The sequence below is a fragment of the Amblyomma mixtum genome, chromosome 2 (genome assembly GCF_055824585.1).
Source record: "Amblyomma mixtum isolate Tamu chromosome 2, ASM5582458v1, whole genome shotgun sequence".
In the NCBI taxonomy this organism is placed as follows: Eukaryota; Metazoa; Arthropoda; class Arachnida; order Ixodida; family Ixodidae; genus Amblyomma; species Amblyomma mixtum.
Window position 1 is genome coordinate 268,053,049 of NC_143013.1, and position 17,696 is coordinate 268,070,744.

Below are 17,696 nucleotides of genomic sequence, written 5' to 3' on the forward strand. Positions count from 1 at the left end.
TTATTAGGTAGATGGGTTATTTTAAGAATAGGAATACAACCCTTCTTTGAGACAAACAGACAAGAGGGGAAAATTAATTCTTAAGAACCAGACATGTGGTCATGCTATCAACTGCACAAATTTTTACTGTAAATGTGTGGTTCAGTAGTGCCATTCATAACAGTATGTCTAACATGATGTTGTCAGAATGATGCTTTGATTTCAGCTTGCTAATTTCCTGGTCTTTTCAGCTACCTTTGAAATGCTCACACGGTGACATTACATGGTGTAAACTCTGAAAACGGCGTTCATTTGGCATCAGTCGATTCAGATAGTGAGCACAATGGTTAGCTGAAATATGGGCGAGGAGGAAAGAGAGCTGGAAAAAGGATAAGGCACCGCTATTGGTAAAACAAATTCCATGATTTCAGTACAGATAGAGGGCAGACATTGTGGTGCAGTCTGAAGCTGGCGATGCAATCTCCCGACATCCGCCGATAACAGGCAGCACTATGAACCCATGGTACAGATAAGATCGGCAAAAACAAATGTATGAGCGTTGACAAAGAGAATTCATCAAAGCCCATTGTTTCTGCACAGACCTGTTTTATAAAGCCAGCAACTGAAATGGCAAATCAGTGCTCATGATATAGTGAAAATCATACTCTCCTTGAAACAAGCACATAGAATGGTTCTCATGGCTGACTACATCAGGAAATAACGACTGTTTTACTCAAAGCTGCATGGCCAGCAAAAGGGGCGGAGTGAAGGTGGAAATGTGGCACACGTTCAGCATCATTTGCAATGCACTCTTCTCGGCTACAATGCTGGCATGGCCCTACTGGCGAAATATGAGGCAGATGCGGTGACATGTTCAGCACAATGTGTGAATGGTGTAGTGACATTTGTCAGTGTAGGTCTGAAAATATTGAAGAGGCATCCAATGATGCGACATCTGAGGCATCTTTGACAAATTTTGACCAGAAAACACCTTTTTTTTATTATTATTAAAATTATTGTGCCTGTAAAAGGAACAACTTAGGCATGTAACACAACTCATAAATAAAGCAGGGCAATAAAGCATAAGAGCTTCATTTTCTAGCTAACAGCATGAACTAGCAGTGGGACAAAGAGGAAGTGCTGAAATAAAATATGTTCTCACTATAAGGTTATATATCTCTGCGTATCTCCTTATGTATCTCCAGCATGATTACACTTTCATTGTGCAACTCAGAGCACAATTGTACTCAAATTACAATGTAATCTCCAGTGGTCACGAAGTGGGTGCCAAGTAGAGCAGAGCACCATGGGTGATGTATTACTCCACATGCAGACTACTCAAAGGTTTCAAAGATGCGATTTAAGAAAAAAAAAAGTATGAGAGCACTTAGCAAGAAATCTTTACAAATCAAATTACTCTTTTCTTTACACAAACACTTATCAGTGCAAGACATGATGAGTACAGGATGGTGGGGAATCGATGCAAGAGCTTACAACACAGCAATACCCAAAAGAGGTCTTGTGCCCCCACCCCCCCCTCCCCCCACCCCCTTTATTGGTCCTGACAAATGCTACCCTGAATGCAGGGTGCCTTAGAACTGATTTCTTAAAATAATTTTTTTCTTTTTCAAAAATACAACAGGAGCAGGGAAATTAGGTGTACGATGCTCAGGTTTTTGCTGCTTCTCTCAGTTCGAATTCTCTGCTCAATTTTTCCTCAACCTGCACCTACCAAGGCTGTGGCCGGAGTCAATGTCCACAACAACCCAACTCCTGCCACTGTTTAGTGGTGGTATTGCCACTGGATGCATGTTATTGCAAATACTGATCCCCTTCCCCTAATGATGGCTGCAGTATTATGTCATTATGATGCAATAAAGAAGTTCTAATGAAGAACTCCTTACTAAGAATGAGTCCTTACTTCTATACTCCATATGTGAGTGTGTAGGACTGTTTAACTTGACCGAGGTGCTAATTAATAGCTGTAAAGTCTACCCACTGAATGCAGTAACTTCCCAACATCAAGGAGGGGTTGGGCGCCTCTTTAATAACTTGCATCACGTGCAACATCTACAGCCACATATTGAAGTGCATTCAAACAAGAAGTCATCACACTGTGCTGCACACTCTAAAGACCTCAAAGAGTGTAGATACATCAGAGCAGCAAGGTTAAGAAGTTGTTTTGGTTGAAAGAATGCACAGTAATAGAACAATTAGGCATCGAAAAGACACCCTTACAGCTTTTGCCTGTGTCCATTTTACTAGAAATTTTGAACTCCTTTACACCACCATTCCTTTCACAGGCGTATGAGGAGATGCGTCATGCAAATAATGAGGTCTTTACAAAGCTCATAACTTCACAAAGCACAGTATCTTGAAAGCCCCCTTCTCAACCACTGCCAAACAGTTAACAACAAGACCCTGTCTGGCTAGTTTTGCCACATGTCAGACAAGTCTGATGAACCATGAAGTCCCCATGTACACAGGGCATCTTTTCACTGGATGGCCACCCTGACGACATCCCTGGCTTGGTTTCTAGAAGTTAAGAGACCTGCATGGCTCCAAAGGAAGCTAGCAGTATTCCTCAACGGTAACAATTTTGGGTATCAGTGTATATGCTTCAGGCAGTGCTTTCATGAGAAAAGCCAGCAAGTGAAATACAGCTGAGTACCAACACATATGCTTGCCTACAGCCCCAGTTTTAAACCAGAGCCTTGAAACACAGTGCAAAGCTCGAGATCCACAACGCATAAAAAAAAGCAGTCAATTACTTGCAATGTTTGTGCATCATGAGCTGCTTGACGTGCCCCTGCAACGAGTGCCGCTCTTCACGGCAGGCACAACCAACCAAGTGGAGGGCATGGTTTGAGGTGCAGGCTGTGCCACAGGCAATATATAAAGGATAACTATTCTCCAGTGTGAGATGGTAGTGATGTCGATGATGTGGGAACACCTAATGTTACTACTGCGGCATGCATGCACGCGCTTCTGGTCTTGTCACGCTGTGATGAGGCTCTTCTCGATGAGGTTGTGATAGACGCCCTGCATCTGTATGAGCTCTGCATGTGTCCCCTGCTCTACAATGGCACCCTTGTCCATGACTGCAATGCGGTCAGCCACCCTGATGGCAGATTGTCGGTGGCTCACAAAGAGGCATGCACGTTCTCTCAGGCCATGTTTCACTGCCTCGAGGACAGCCTGTAATAAGAAATACCAGAAGTGCTTGTATAAAACTGAGAAGTCTAACTGTTAAACAGTGCATGCAAGTCATAGAGTAAAATGGGAAACAGTAATTGAGTTGGCCTGTGAGAATATGAGCTCTCATAACTTATGCTTCTTTGAAATCTTAGCTGGCCCACCAAGTTTCCACTACATTTTGCAATTGTTTGAAGAGTACTTTAAGTTCTTGGACTTTTTGTTTCCTTCTTTTCTGCACAGAATAGTGCCCAAAAGCAAGATCTCTGCAACTACAAATATATAGTGAACATTAGTCTGGCTGGGCACAAGCAGGATATGTCAGGCTTGACATATTCCATAAAGAGCATTTCAAAGGTGCAGAACAAGGCAGTAACTACTGCCAAATAGTAGATACAAACTTAATTCTGCTTTCTGGAAAAGGCTAGAAAAAAAAAGGGGGAAGAAGGGGACTTAGTTATGTATTGCAAAATCTCTGAACTTCCCATCAAAGCAGAATGAAAGAAAAATAACTCGCGGATTTAATGCTCTACTGTGCTCCATTCAGGTGAGTACTTCAGGTGTATGGACGTGGCTTGACACCACAGCTTTCTTCAACGACTAGTTTTTCACACTTTTTTTTTTTTGTCAACTGCGTTGAGGAATTGTTATGACGCCCATGGCTGCCACAGCTAGGCATGCTATTAGGGAAAGAAAACAGTTCAGTCGTCACTACTGCATTGCTGCATCTCCTTGTGTCAGCCCATGTTTTTATGGTTCTTTGTTTCAACAAAGTATGCTGCTTGCTCACAGACCCAAGTGCCTGAAATAAAAGGCCGCATACACCTGTAAAGGAGGAACCACAGCTAGAAGTGCATACCAGTTCAGCATCCGCATCCAGGGCAGAGGTGGCTTCATCCAAAACCAGAATGGCAGGATTGCGCACGAGAGCTCGCGCAAGTGCCACGCGCTGCTTCTGCCCCTCTGAGAGCTGCATCATGGCTGAGTCACCCAGAGGAGTGTCATAGCCCTGCAAACAGCAAGAGTTCTACGCTTTATATTCCACTACAGACATGAACTGCAGCGATGACATATTTCACTACATACATGAACTACAGTAAGCACAGAAGTTGAGCCTGTCCCTGTGGCTTCAATTCCATCATTCATATAGTATTTTATCGCGATAGCGTTAAGGGTTTCATGTTCCAGAAAAGCTAGCATCCCCGTCGTTGGCCATGGGCGAAAAATCCACGAAAAATCCCCAGAGAAGCAACCTACATGGCAGGTGGGCCAATTACATCACATAATCTTGTGATGGTTCAACAACCTGCTCACCGGGTTATCAGCAAACTGTCCACCAAGGCAGGATGCTCTTCAGTTAATGACTGGTCATGAGAGGTTGCTCGGGAAGAGCAACCTGGGTCTCACAAGTCCGACCAGTAGCAACACCTGCCCCTGCAGGGCAGTGGCGCATCGCTTAACCGCTGCATCACTGTGCCAGGAGTATAGTATGAGGACTCCCAGGGATCTATGACTGTTAAAGGGCCACTGACCAGGGTCCGGACATTTTTGAAAAACAAGCCCACTGCATAGATGAGGCATCGAAGATAACCTCTGCAAAATACTAGAGCCATGCGCGCCCCGAAAAGCTGCGAAAATTCAAATCAAAGCCCGTTCGTTCTTTCCTTCCTTCAAAAACGGGCCCGGCCCACTACTCTGCACCCCGCTGACGTCAGGGGGGGCTACTTTCGCTAAAGGCACTCCATTGGTGCATCGTTCTGACTGACGGGAGAAGGTTGGGCGTAGCCTTGGCGTCGCGTCGTCTGCACAACGCTTTCCGCAGCGCCTTCTGTTCTGGCTCATGCCTACAAACCCGCATGAAGGAACAAAAAAAAAAAAACTGCGGAGGGAGCGTGCGGCGACAGCCTTGAACCCTAGCCATAAAAAGTAAAAAAACAGTAAAACTGAGGGAGTTGGCTCGCCCCCCCCCCCCCTCCCCCCCCCCCCCCCCCGCCGTGATCCCGTCACGAGACGCTCTGCGTGCGCGCTCCCTTCTCAGTTTCTTTTCTTCTATGCGAGCCCCCCAAAACAAGGTTTTAATTAGTAGTGCAGCAGAGCCTTTCCCTCGCTCGCCCACTTTACCGCTCCGCACACATACCGCTTATCTTTCGTGCATCTTGCGTACGCCTTGACTCCAATGAATGACATATGCTTTGGAGCGGAGAAAAGACACAAACACACAGAACACAAACACGCATGGAGAAAAGCAAACGGGCGGTTGCCGGGTCCGCGCTTCGCCGTGTGTTTCGAACACAACCGACTTCCGCCCCTCCGCTCGTGAAACGGTGGGGAGGCCTAAAAAGAAAATGAAAAGGTGGCTCGTTAACTGGGAATGACAAACAGATGTATGAAAGGATGCGCTCGCTAACAAGTCTAGGTGGTCGAGCCGATCGCGCCTCTCGATCGTTCAGTGTGCGGAGAAAATGCAAAAACCAAGAAAAGAATTCTATTGAAGGCGGGGCCATGACGTCGCCTGTGACGCACTCCACAGACACCACGCCTCCGGCTTACACCGGAGAAGGAAGGGGTGATTTTGCCTTGCCGAGCCTACTCGACGAGGAGCGGGAGAGAAAAATTTCGAGGAGGGAGTGGAAGGAGAGGAGGCTCGCTGAAAGAGAGGTAGAGAGTGTCTGCTGAGCTGGGGTGGTCCGTGGCCCTTTAAGAAAGGCCTGACCAATTCCACACGTATAAGTATTAACCTATCAAAGCTATCGTGTCATACCATTAAGGTGCGGCTCAAATGTCCCCTGCAGTTTTTATCACACTCTTGTGCAGCAAAACGCAGGTGACAGACAGACTCAAGGCATTGTGTGTCAGTATGAAGACTACCCATCATTTCACGTGTGGTTCAGACTGAGCCAGCACTGAGGTGTAGACGCACCAGTGGCAGTTGGCTGACAAAATCGTGCAGCCGTGCCGCACGGGCAGCGTCCTCGAGCTCTTCTTGGGTGGGCACTCCCGAGGACGGGTCAAGACCGTACACCACGTTCTCCCCTAGGGTGCGATCCATCAGAGAGAGCCGCGGCCCACAGGCCACCACACACTGGCGCAGGTATCCTACATTCACCGCACGCACGTCCACGTCGTCCAGGTACTGCATGCAACAACGCAGGGAAGATAGGACTCAATTATGATGCACTGAATCCAATGTCACAGGGCAATTTTTAAAATATTTTTCGTTCGTTAACTCATTTGCCACATGAATTCTGGCCTCTTTTATTCGCATGCATACCAGAGATGGTGCGCATAACTAGGACCCCAGTGGCTCCATCCCCTTTCTTCAGCAAAATGTTGCCTAATGTCTTGGACATTATCCCAGACGCTGTCAAGTAAAATTTATGAATGCAGTGTCAAATGAGCTTGTCAGGACATGAAAGCAAAAGGGAAGGTACTAATGAGGTACAAAAAGATGACAAGATGACTCATTAGTGTCCACCTGAGCATAGGCATAAGGCTAATAAGAATGCATAGCATGAAATAGATTTCATGCATAATATCAGCGCAGTCATTATGACTTTTGTACTCTCAGCTGCATGGCCCATGTGCGCAACCTAGGAACAGGAGGCATCTCCCACAATACACTTTGGTGCTCTGCTGATTTATATTACAGCAAAAGATTGATATAAATTGGTTGCTATTGTGTAAAAATTATCCATTGAAACCAGTTGAATTGAACATACCTAATTTCCCATTCCATTGCCCATGATGCTGAACCACCTAGTGGCAAAATCTCAGGGTAATTTGTAAGCTCAGGTCTTGCCTCAATTCCCTGTCCTGCATGCTCTCTATTCATTGCATGGATGTGTGCATTTAAACACTATGCAAAAAGCCAGTCAAAAAGGTGGCAAAGGGGTTGAAGTGCAACTCACCACTTGTCCACACTGGGGGTCATAGAAGCGAAGCAGAATGTCCACCACAGTGGACTTGCCACATCCACTAGCACCCACCAGCGCCAGCATTTCACCGGGGCATATTTCAAGGTCAAGCCCCCGCAGCACTGTAACCTGGGGTCGGCTCGGGTAGGCAAAGGTAACACCTCTGAGTGACATCCGGCTTTTCACATCCTGCGGCAAGTTTGTGAAAAGGCAGGGCATGAGTTGACGCCTTGTCTACAGTTCCTTTGCTATCATTTTAGATGACTTGCACATAGAACTAAGGGCTGCACCAGAATAACGCAGGGCAGAAAAAAAAGTACTGGCACAGAATTTCTTTACTTTTGTTTCTCTGAATTCATTACTACCAATTATCTATTCACCAACTAAGCTATCATACCCTAATTTATGCAGCACAGCATTGATAACTCTCCACAACAACCCTGTCTTCAAATCGAGCACCACAACAGCCCTCACTATATATTACCCTCTTTCTGCTATGGTTTGAAGTCATTCACACACCTGCCTATAAGCGTGCTGTCACAGAGTGAATTGTTCTGTACCAGAGGAGCTGGGCAGCCCGAAAAGAGTTTCATGCAGTGTTGAAGCTTGCAGGTTCCTTGATGATCATTTGGTAATTTTGCTAAAGTCATCACTAGATGCCACTATTGTAACTGACTCAGCTGGATTTCAAGCACTTAAAAGCAGTAATTTTTGTACAGCACCTGCATATTTACTTCCTGCTGCTGTTCCATCTGCACTGTACCTGTATCTGCATTTTGTAAGTTTTGTGCTGTTTACAAAACTCACATCCAACCTTCAGGTTTTCACATGCATTACACCCTCATATCTTGCTTTGCACAAAAGTTTCTTGCTATACTTCTCACATTTCACTTTAGTTAAATGTACAGCTTTTCTTGTGGTCTCTTCTTTTTTTTTTAATGTACAATTCAATACTTGTCACATAAGCTTTGATAGCTGAACCCCCAGTTATTCACAGGAAATAATTTTTTTTTGCACTTCTGCGTAAAAAATGCATGCGTTTTTCTGCCCACCACCAGTTCATAACTGCTGTAACACATCTTTACTCCACTAGCTGTGCAAGCACTGTTGGTATTCCTGAAATTACAAAGACACCGTGCCTGTCGAGCTTGAAAGTGCAGTGACCATTCAGACTCACAGGCCGCATGCCCCCATCTGAGTAGCCATCAATCTCGGACTCTGCTTCAAGGAGGTTGAAGACTAGACCAGCTGAAAGCCTGGCCCTGAGGTAGTCAGGCAGCATGGAGGTCCACTGCCCAACAGACACTGCACTGAATGCCATCGTGAAGAACACCCTGGAACATGAAACACATGCACAGTGTCACAGCAAGAACTGTTTCCCAACGGCAGCTCATTAATAGTGTTTTAATACATGACATGCAAAGAATGATAAGGTGCTTGCTGTGGCAGTAAACAATTTATTTCCATAAATGCAGCCAGCATTCAAGAAACATTATCTGCTTATGAGGGCAGGAAAATAAAGCACAAATGCAGGAAGAGAAACTGGACTATCTGCCATGGCACAACAGAGTCTCTACTGTCATAGACACTACGACTGCACATGAAAAAACAACTATTCGATTTGCAATGACTTCATGGTGGTTGTTCTTACAATGCTGCATTTTTATTACTTCTTAACATACGTAGACCCAGAAACAGACCTACTAGCGGTCCATAAAAATAGTTCAAATACTTGTGGAGAGTATCTGATTGCTTTAAAACCCTGGTTTTACAAATTTTTCCAATTCAACAAACAAACCCTAGCTCCACTGCAGGTATCTGTGGGGCTCATTGGTTTCGTCATTCCAGAAGGACAAGATAGATCAATATAGATCAATTCAGCCTCATTTGATTTAACTTTCTGAACGAAACTTCTGGATGAGGAGGTCCCTGCAGAGCTGCATTGCCGGAGAGACTGGCCAGTTCAAAAACACTGGCATATGTACAATACACACAGTTAGGTATTGAGTTTCATTTGTATGAAACTCTGTGTAATGATGGCATCAGCTCTCCTGAGTTTTGAAACAATTTTGACTCCTAACTGTTCGCACAGACTACACAAATGCACATACTCAAGCTGCTGCTAAAGTCTGCGTGGGAAATAATTACAAGTTGCACCACGAAAGACTTTCTGTAAGCAAGAGCTTTTGAACTACTTCTCTGTCTGAATAAAAAGCTTTTCAGTATAGCGAGATGGGTTGTGCACAAGGGATGTTCACAAGGGAGGCAAGATGAGACGAGGCCAGAACGTTTGTCCCATCTTGTCTCTCTTGTGAATGTCTCTTATATGCAACCCATCTTGCTATATTTAATATAACCGACTTGCTCCACAATGCATCCGGCTGAAAAAGGTTTTAAATTTAACGAAGCTATTTTCATCGCATGCAATGCCTTCACCATCAAATAAGCGACCATTACTCAAGAGCAAACAGGATGCTAAGACTTTCTCTTCAAGCTATCAATGGCATGTATGTGGTCCCACGTGCCAAGGCAGTGACGCACCAGGTATCACAACAAGGAATTTCACAGTACTTTAGGCTGCCTTCAGTTGTTTACACACTAGCCACTGAAGCAACACCAAAACGGCCTAAATATGTTTCATTCTGGAGCTCCCAGCAAGGCAACTCATCGAATCCTTGGTCACGGCATTTATGTATTAATTTTTTTATCAGAAATTTATCAAGCTTTGACTGTGGGAACATTGTGGCTTGTTTTTTTCACATAGAGAACTGTATAATCAGGTTAACCGCATAAATTACAAGAATCACTTCAAAAGGCACAATCTTTACAAATGGCAATGAATATTGCAGGGTAAGGTGAAGTCATCGTGAACGAGAAAAGTAATCGGGATTGATGACAATTTTATTTTAGAACGCTCTTCCGTAATTCACATATAGCGAACTATTGAAACTCAAGCTTGCTGTTGCCTTCAGTATTACACATAGCACAACCCATTACGAGGGCAAAAGAAAGGCAAGGTATATACACAAGTGCTATCTTCCAACTTTTCTTTTTTGCCATCTTCCAACAGTTCATTGTGAAATTTGAAGATAGAGATCATGAGCCTTGTCTCTCTCAAGTTCTTGTATTGAATTGAGCTATAATTCTGAAGTCACGTCACATCAACGTTACCAAGCTGCTGTATTGGTGCTACCGCACAGTGTACACTGCATCACTCACCTGTAAACGTTTGTGGCGTCCATTTCTCCCCTGGTGACCAGAAAGGCACCCAGGCGGAAAGCACAGCCGTACACGAGAAACATGACGCCTTGTGAGAAGGCAAAGGAGAGCGCAAACAGGATACTCCGTTTCCTTGACTCTCTGCACAAAGCCATGCACAAGAAGCAGTGGTGACCATGAGTACCAAGAAATCCCACACGAGCTGTAATGTGTGCATTCTAGTTTGCAGTTACAGTGGACTCTCTTAGATTCATTCTCACTTAACGATGGCTTGGTTTCATTAACATCAAGTGTATTACAAAGGCTTCCTCAAAATTCACATAATTTGGACAAATTTTTGGCCCCCTTTAAGTTAAGTTAGAATTACCGAAAGCCAGCAGTAAAAAAAGACGATTACAAGTTATAGCCATGAAAAAATTGTTCTTAGTTTTGCAATCTTATGCTGATTACGTAAGTGCTGGGGGTAGTCTCTCATGTGTTTTCTGCCCTCCTGTCATTAGCACACAAAATACCGTATAATCTCATGTAAGGGCCCGTGTAAGGGTATCTCGCGTAAGGGTATAATAGGGTATAAGGGTAATCTCGTGTAAGGGTATAACCTCGTGTAGTGCATACCTAACCCGTGTACGGGCTGGACCCCCCGTTTTGGACTAGGTAGTTGAGAAAAAAAAAACATGGATACACATTTTTTATTAATGTAAGGGCTGCACCTTCAAAATTCATATCTGAATTTTAAAAAAAAAGTGCGACCCTTACACTAGTTTAAATGGTCTGCATGGTCTGCATCACAGTGGGTATTGTGATGTTCAGGGTGTTGGCAAACTTACCGCATTTATTCGAATCTAAGTCGATAGTTTTGAAAAGAAATCCTGGCTCTGAAAATAGCATATCAGCTTAGACCAGAAGATGCAGCTCATTAACATAATCCCTGCACCTTCCTTCAGTGTGGAGCTGTCGAAGTAATATGTAGCAATGTAGCTTTGCGCCATGAGCCAATGACTAAGCAGCCTCACTACACTAGTGCTTTGAAGCATAGTAACGGCGGAGAATTCATCGAACCTTTAAGCATGGAAAACAAAGTGTGAAGAAAACAAATGTATTTTTTTAAAGACACTGAACCTAATCAATGTTGCTGCAAAAGAAAAAAATCGCATTCTATATACACTACAAAGAGGCTATCACTATGCTGTAGAATCCAAAACAGCAAAGCTTGAATACTGTAGTATAGAGGACAGCGCGTTGTGGCACAAGGAAATGTATCGAGAAATATCCTGTGACAATGGTGAATGAACATTCACCCCCTAAACACATTGTTGCGGTTCTGTTTTTTTTTTTTTTCTAACAGCCTGCTTTCAAAAACACGTTCCTTTTTATTTGTTGGCTTTACAATTTTTCCAGGTTTTTTTTTTTTCTACCAGCCTGCTTTTGAAAACATCTTCCTCTTTAGTTTTTATTAGTTGACTTCGCGATTTTTACAGGTTGGCTGATATTTGAGGCCACCTTAGACACAAGTAAATACGGCAATCAAACAAGTCAGCCAGCCACTTAGCTCTAAGTGCCACTGCAGAGTACTGAAACTGATGGTCCATTTGACTAGCATGCACTCCCTAAACTAAGTATTCCATGTGGTGCTGCGTTCTGTCCCTCATTTTATCAATGCCTCCATCACATATTCATTCGTTCTGCAAAGTGAAGGTGTCATGCGAAGTCAGTTTGCAAAAATCTGCACTGCCCACAGAGTTGGTTCTCTCCGAGTGCAGCACCATCTACTACGTAGCAGTACATGACACTGACGGCATTGCAGTGATTGACAGAGTGGGCAGAAACAGACAATGCTGCTAAAGATACCATTGCCGGCCATTGTTTGCTGCTGTTGTCAAAGCTGGGAAGTGTATTCACAAAAGAAACAGCTACAGGTAAGAAATGGGTAGAGGGTCCACCAAAAAGCAGATATATATGCACAAATGTGTGTAGTGCGTTGCTTTGAGGCTGTCAAGATATCATTTGCTTTATGTGCACTTCGGGGACCAGAATGCTCACCGACAATAGCTGCCTATGACATACCTGTCCTTCATTTCTGACAGCATGCCTCACTGCTGTTTTGTTTGCTTAGAGATAACAAACGTGCACTATGGCATCCCACTGCCAAAGTTGGCAAGTAGCATTCACACTAGACCCATCGCGGCGGCTCAGTGGTTAGGGCTACCACAGTTCAAACCCAACCCTTTCCATGGAGGCGAAACACAAAAGGCACCCATGTGATGTGCAATGTCAGTGCATGGTAAAGATCCCCAGGTGGTCCAAATTATTCCCAAGACCTCCACTGCAGCACTTCTTTCTTTCTTTATTATTTCCCTCCCTCCTTTATCCCTTCCCTTATCCCTCCATTCGGGTGTCCACCAAGAGATATATGAGACAATTTCCTTTCCTCAAAGCCAAGTTTCAATTTCCAATTCACACTACATGCAGCGTAAAAATACAGAGGTCACTGATATACTTGGATAGCTCCAAGAGTCAGCCAACTGTTCAGCAAATTATTTTCCACACTGGCAGTGCTGAACACAGTTTGTAAATACTACATATGCTAGCATTCCCTTTACTTTTTAGACAGAACTGTGGCACCTGCAGTCTTTAAGAAGGCCTACCATGCATGGGACAGCTCAACTGCCAACAGCTGTGCAGACTCCCTCACCACTGCCTTAGTGCTTGGAATGCAATTCCTCTCGACTGTAACTAGCTTCATTACTGTTACCATAACTATGAGCCATTGAGCAGCTAGAGGCACATCACTGTCTCCATTAGAGTCCACAAGCATAGCAACTAGAAAAACGGCGGTTTCAAGTGTCTATTTTTGGATTCATGAATATTTAAATCTGCGAATGGCTACTCGCATCAACATTTTCTACTAGATTCAATCTGAGCTGAAATTTAATGATTTCCACAATTTTATTCATTGACAACTAAGCTTGCCATAAACTGTATTATGCAATACCTTCCCCACTACTTTCTATCCTTTCACAAGTTCTCTGGACTGGTACAGCTGACTGCGAAGTTGGATTCAGTTCATTAAAAGTAGTTTGCAAAGAACACATGCATATTGCAAGCACTACATTCAGAATAAGCCATAAGCTGATTCAGAAAAAAGAAAAAAAAAATGTCTTTCAGCGTTTAACTCACATGAATGGCACCAGGAGATGACTGACAAACAAGCCAAAGAAAGTGGGCTCCAGATTCAACTCTTGGACAGCCCTGATGTTCTCTATGCTCTCTGTGGTAACCTGCAGGACAATGACAAGAAAAAGGACAATGACTGTTAGACAAGGACGGTGCATGCTTTCAAGACTCCCAGGGCAGTACTGCTGTGAACAAAGCCTCCAGGCCATGGAGGGTGTTGGTCAAGGATGTAAGTGCAATATATCTGTGCAGGCTGGCTTCTCTGCTGCATTTTCTGTCCCTTCCCATCCTTTTTTTCCACGTCATTGTAGACAGTCAGCAAAAGATTTTAATAGGGCGACAAGGTATCGAGCAGACCTGAGACTCTTCACTTGCACATACATAATAACTTCACTACCACAAACAGAGAGGGTAGCTCTCAGTCAATGCATTCGTGGAGAAAATTACTATTTCTTTTCACGAATTTGGAATGCAAGGGCTCAGGAGCAAAAAGTGATTTTCTTTTGCTCCTGCTGCTTATATTTCTAGCCTACTTGGCCATTACCAAGACAGACGAACAGAAGATCCAGAGAGCACCTTATTAAGTTGCTATCGGTTAACCCATAAGTGGCTTTCAGGTTCTTCCCGGACATCATCCATCACATTGGTGAGGCTGTCAGGAAGGCAAAGTTTTAGGAGGCTGAACAAGTCATCTACACATATGAAAATTTGGATAGTGCACCCGTTTTCCAACCAGCCACATAGTTTCCCCAAAAAAATTGATAAAGAGAAATGGCATAGAAATGGCTTGATGTCCCTTCTCTCTGGTCCCTTGAAGTTTGAATTAATGAGAGCCTACAGTAATTCACCCACCTGAACGGCGTGACTCATCAGGTGTGCGTCACGGCGCTGGGAGGCCTTTTCAACGCGCAGCTGCAGACCACCTGCCAGAGCCAAGATGGGCACGATGGCCACCAGGGCCAAGGCTAGCTTCCAGCCAAAGGCAAAGGCTAGCGTAAGGCTCGTGCCGAGGGTCACCAGCGCCGTGAACATCACGGCCAGACGATAGCCGGCAGCCTGTGAACATACAGTGAGCTAGCGTCAGCTACCATCTAAAGGCAGCCTAATCGCATGCACTGGCTTTGTTCAGCTTTGACACACACAGAGTATATCACTGTGTTTCAGAATCAGAACGTAATGCCCTGCTGTTTGTTGACAGTGATGCTGTCATGATGGCCACCACGTCAGCTGAAATGTATGGCAACGCCTTTAAATGGGCCAGATTTAAGCTAAGGTTTGCTCTTGTTAGCTCTGTTTGTCATTTTCTTTGCTACACAGTTTCTTGTCTGATTTGAAGGTAAAAGTGTGCCCTGTAAAAGAAGATTTTGTACTCTTCATTCATTCTTTGCCACTGCGCTGTTACTCCCACATGGCAGCACTGAAGAATAAACACAGAGGAATTTTTTTGGCATGCTTTCAGCTTTCTTGTAATAACGAGGCTAACATATGGACAACAATCAAGATCGAGGAAACTTAGGTTTAAACATTATGGGCATAAGGCTATGAAAGACATGGTGCTCATAAATGATGATAATGGAAAACACAGCTCCTATGAGTTGAAAAGCATGTGAACACATGAGCAGCCACCAAGAATATTGCTTGAACAGGTGTTGCTGTAGCTCAGTTGCTCAGTAGAGCACTGTATGAGGCCATGGGTTTGGATCCCACTGGCAGTTGAATTTTTTTCTACTTTCTTTTAAACTGTCTCCCATCCAGAGGATCATTACATTACTAATTCCTCACTTTTATCAACACCACCAGTAAAAATAAACATTCCTCCAGGCTTTCCTTGGTTTTAATGACAGCAACTTCTTTCACATGTATATTATATTGTCACATAGTGGTGACTGCAGTCTGGAGAGCCTGGAGTCTGGAGGAAGACAGCGAAAATGGCTACTAAACAAAACTATTTATTTGGGCTGACTTGTACTTGCAAAGAACTGAACGAGTCAGTGGCGGCATAGCAACAAGTGTGCTTTGCAGTGGTCAAACCGAATGCCCGTCGCGTGCTCAATTTAAAGCTGATAGCGAAGTTTTGAGATAAAGCGTGGAAAGTTACTAGAACATTCTGGAACTACATAGAATCGGCTCCACCTGAATGCGATCAATCAAGATAAATCTGGTCGTGTCTTGCATCACAAACAAAGCGATAAAGCGGCGTGCCGGCAGCTTTGAAGAATGAACAAACAAACACTACAAAGATTCGCGATATAACCAGCCCATTTCCCAACCCTTGTGTGCTCAATCACCTCAAATTTTTAACAGTCCATAAGCGATTTTGGATTTCATCTGTATGGAAATAGTCCATAGTAGCCAGGCTTGAAACCACAACCACATGTTCGGTAGCAGGATGCCATAGCCCCTGAGCAACAGCAGAGGGTGCCATTTAGCCTAAGGTGTATTACTGGCAGTAAACACTGTAAAACACAGGAATTTTAGTATAAATATATGAGCTTTCCACCATTTAACATTGTTCTTCACTGCTTGAAGAATCAGGAAAGGGTACTGCACTCACGGTTTTGACAACAGGTACATCAGTAGCGAGCCGGGATGCCAGTTTGGCCGACGAGTGGGAGTCTTCATCAAACCAGCCAATGTGCTGCCGCAGTATATTTGCCAGCACAGCTACCCGTAGGCGGAATGTCAGATTTTCCCCAGCGATGCCCACACCAAGTGTCTGCACAACGCATAAGCCAAAATTCAAACACTGCTTCTTGCACGCTCAACATCAGTAATAATAATGCACAGTTTTGCCAAAATCAAGCCAGCAGGCATTCAATCGAATAATAAAGTATCTCACGATAGTATAATAATACCAGCTACTATGATCCAACCACGGCTGTGTAAAAATCTGTCTGTCCTAGGTCACATGGAACGGAAAAATTATCACACCTCGGCTGCATACAAGTAGGACAGCTTATAACAGGGCATAGCATACACCTGGTATGTTGCAATTTCAATGCACTGAGAAATGAAGAACTAAGAAATATGACGGCAACAAGGTTCTCACCCTGAAGAAGTGTCCCAGGCCACTAGCTGCCGCCAGCACCAGAAACATCATGGACCAGAAAAAAGCAGCATCTTTCATCTCCTCTCCAACCAAGGTGAAGGTCTGTGACAAGAGTGGAGATAAGATGCAGTAGCTAGTAGTGTTTTTTTCACTATGTATTATCTCACAGATCACAGCAAGGAGAATTACATCACACTGTCTACGTATTGCTTTGCATGTGTTACTGAAATAATTTCAAGAAAGTAAGGATATGTAAACATAGACTGACTGGCATCATGTCCTTCCCTCTTTTCTTCCCCTTCCATTGGTTAGAAATGCAAATATATTGTCATGTAGTGCTAACTGCAGTCCGGCGAGCAGGAAAACAGCGAGAATGGCTTCCAAGTGAACCTCTTTATTTGGGCTGACTTGCGCCTGCAAAGAACTGAATGACTCGGTGGTAACGTAGCAACAGGCGTGCTCGCGGTCTTCGAACAGAATGCCCACCGCTCTCAGCCGTACTAATTTTAAAGCTAATAGTGAACTTTCAAGATAAAGCGTGTGAAGTTACTAGATCATTCTGGAACAACATAGAATCGGCTCTGCCTGGACACAATCAATCTGGTCACGTCTAGCATCACAAAGCGATAAAGAGGCGTGCCAGCAGCTTTGAAGAGTGAACAAAACAAACACTACAAAGAATCATGGCAATATTACTACATATAATCTTCAGAGAAGAGGTAACTGCATTATGAAAATATATGGGACTTGGGTGTCCAGGCTAAGAAGCCCTAGAAAAGCACTGCTCCATTTACACAAAGACACAAGAAGAAAGGATGGTCAGGTAAACCAATTCCAGAAAAACATGCTAATGGTTGCAACAAAATGTACGATGAAATGTGGTTATCTTAGACTAAGAAATGACTTTGAACTTGAGAAAACTTGACTACATATTATAAGGTCACTAGCACCTTTTGGAAATGTTCGATTTAAAAGAATTTTCAGATGCTCACATGAAAGATTTCACTGTAGAAGACCGCAAACACAGGCAGGGAGGCTCCGACAACAAGAGACGCCAGAGAAACGAGAAAAAACCAGCCACAGTCTGGCCTCGCCTTTCGCAGAATCTTGCGGGCTGATGGCAGCTCAACATCCTCCTGCAAACAGCACCGCATTTGTGAAATAAA

At 44.0% G+C, this 17,696-nt stretch overlaps 1 protein-coding gene across 4 annotated transcripts in view; it reads right to left on the reverse strand.

Moving 5' to 3' along the window:
* Positions 1-953: 953 nt before the first annotated feature.
* Positions 954-17,696, reverse strand: part of LOC149363918 (ATP-dependent translocase ABCB1-like) — a 125,846-nt gene continuing 109,103 nt past the window's right edge. For all 4 annotated transcript variants that reach the window (XM_089573902.1, XM_089573904.1, XM_089573903.1 and 1 more), the window contains exons 17-27: positions 17,523-17,666; positions 16,531-16,632; positions 16,036-16,197; positions 14,334-14,537; positions 13,485-13,585; positions 10,308-10,448; positions 8,266-8,422; positions 7,083-7,277; positions 6,095-6,307; positions 4,034-4,183; positions 954-3,177 (exon numbers count right to left, since the gene is read on the reverse strand). In XM_089573902.1, the coding sequence (XP_089430028.1) occupies positions 2,977-3,177; positions 4,034-4,183; positions 6,095-6,307; positions 7,083-7,277; positions 8,266-8,422; positions 10,308-10,448; positions 13,485-13,585; positions 14,334-14,537; positions 16,036-16,197; positions 16,531-16,632; positions 17,523-17,666 (1,770 nt within the window). In that variant the 3' untranslated portion in view covers positions 954-2,976. The remainder of the gene's footprint in view (positions 3,178-4,033; positions 4,184-6,094; positions 6,308-7,082; positions 7,278-8,265; positions 8,423-10,307; positions 10,449-13,484; positions 13,586-14,333; positions 14,538-16,035; positions 16,198-16,530; positions 16,633-17,522; positions 17,667-17,696) is intronic.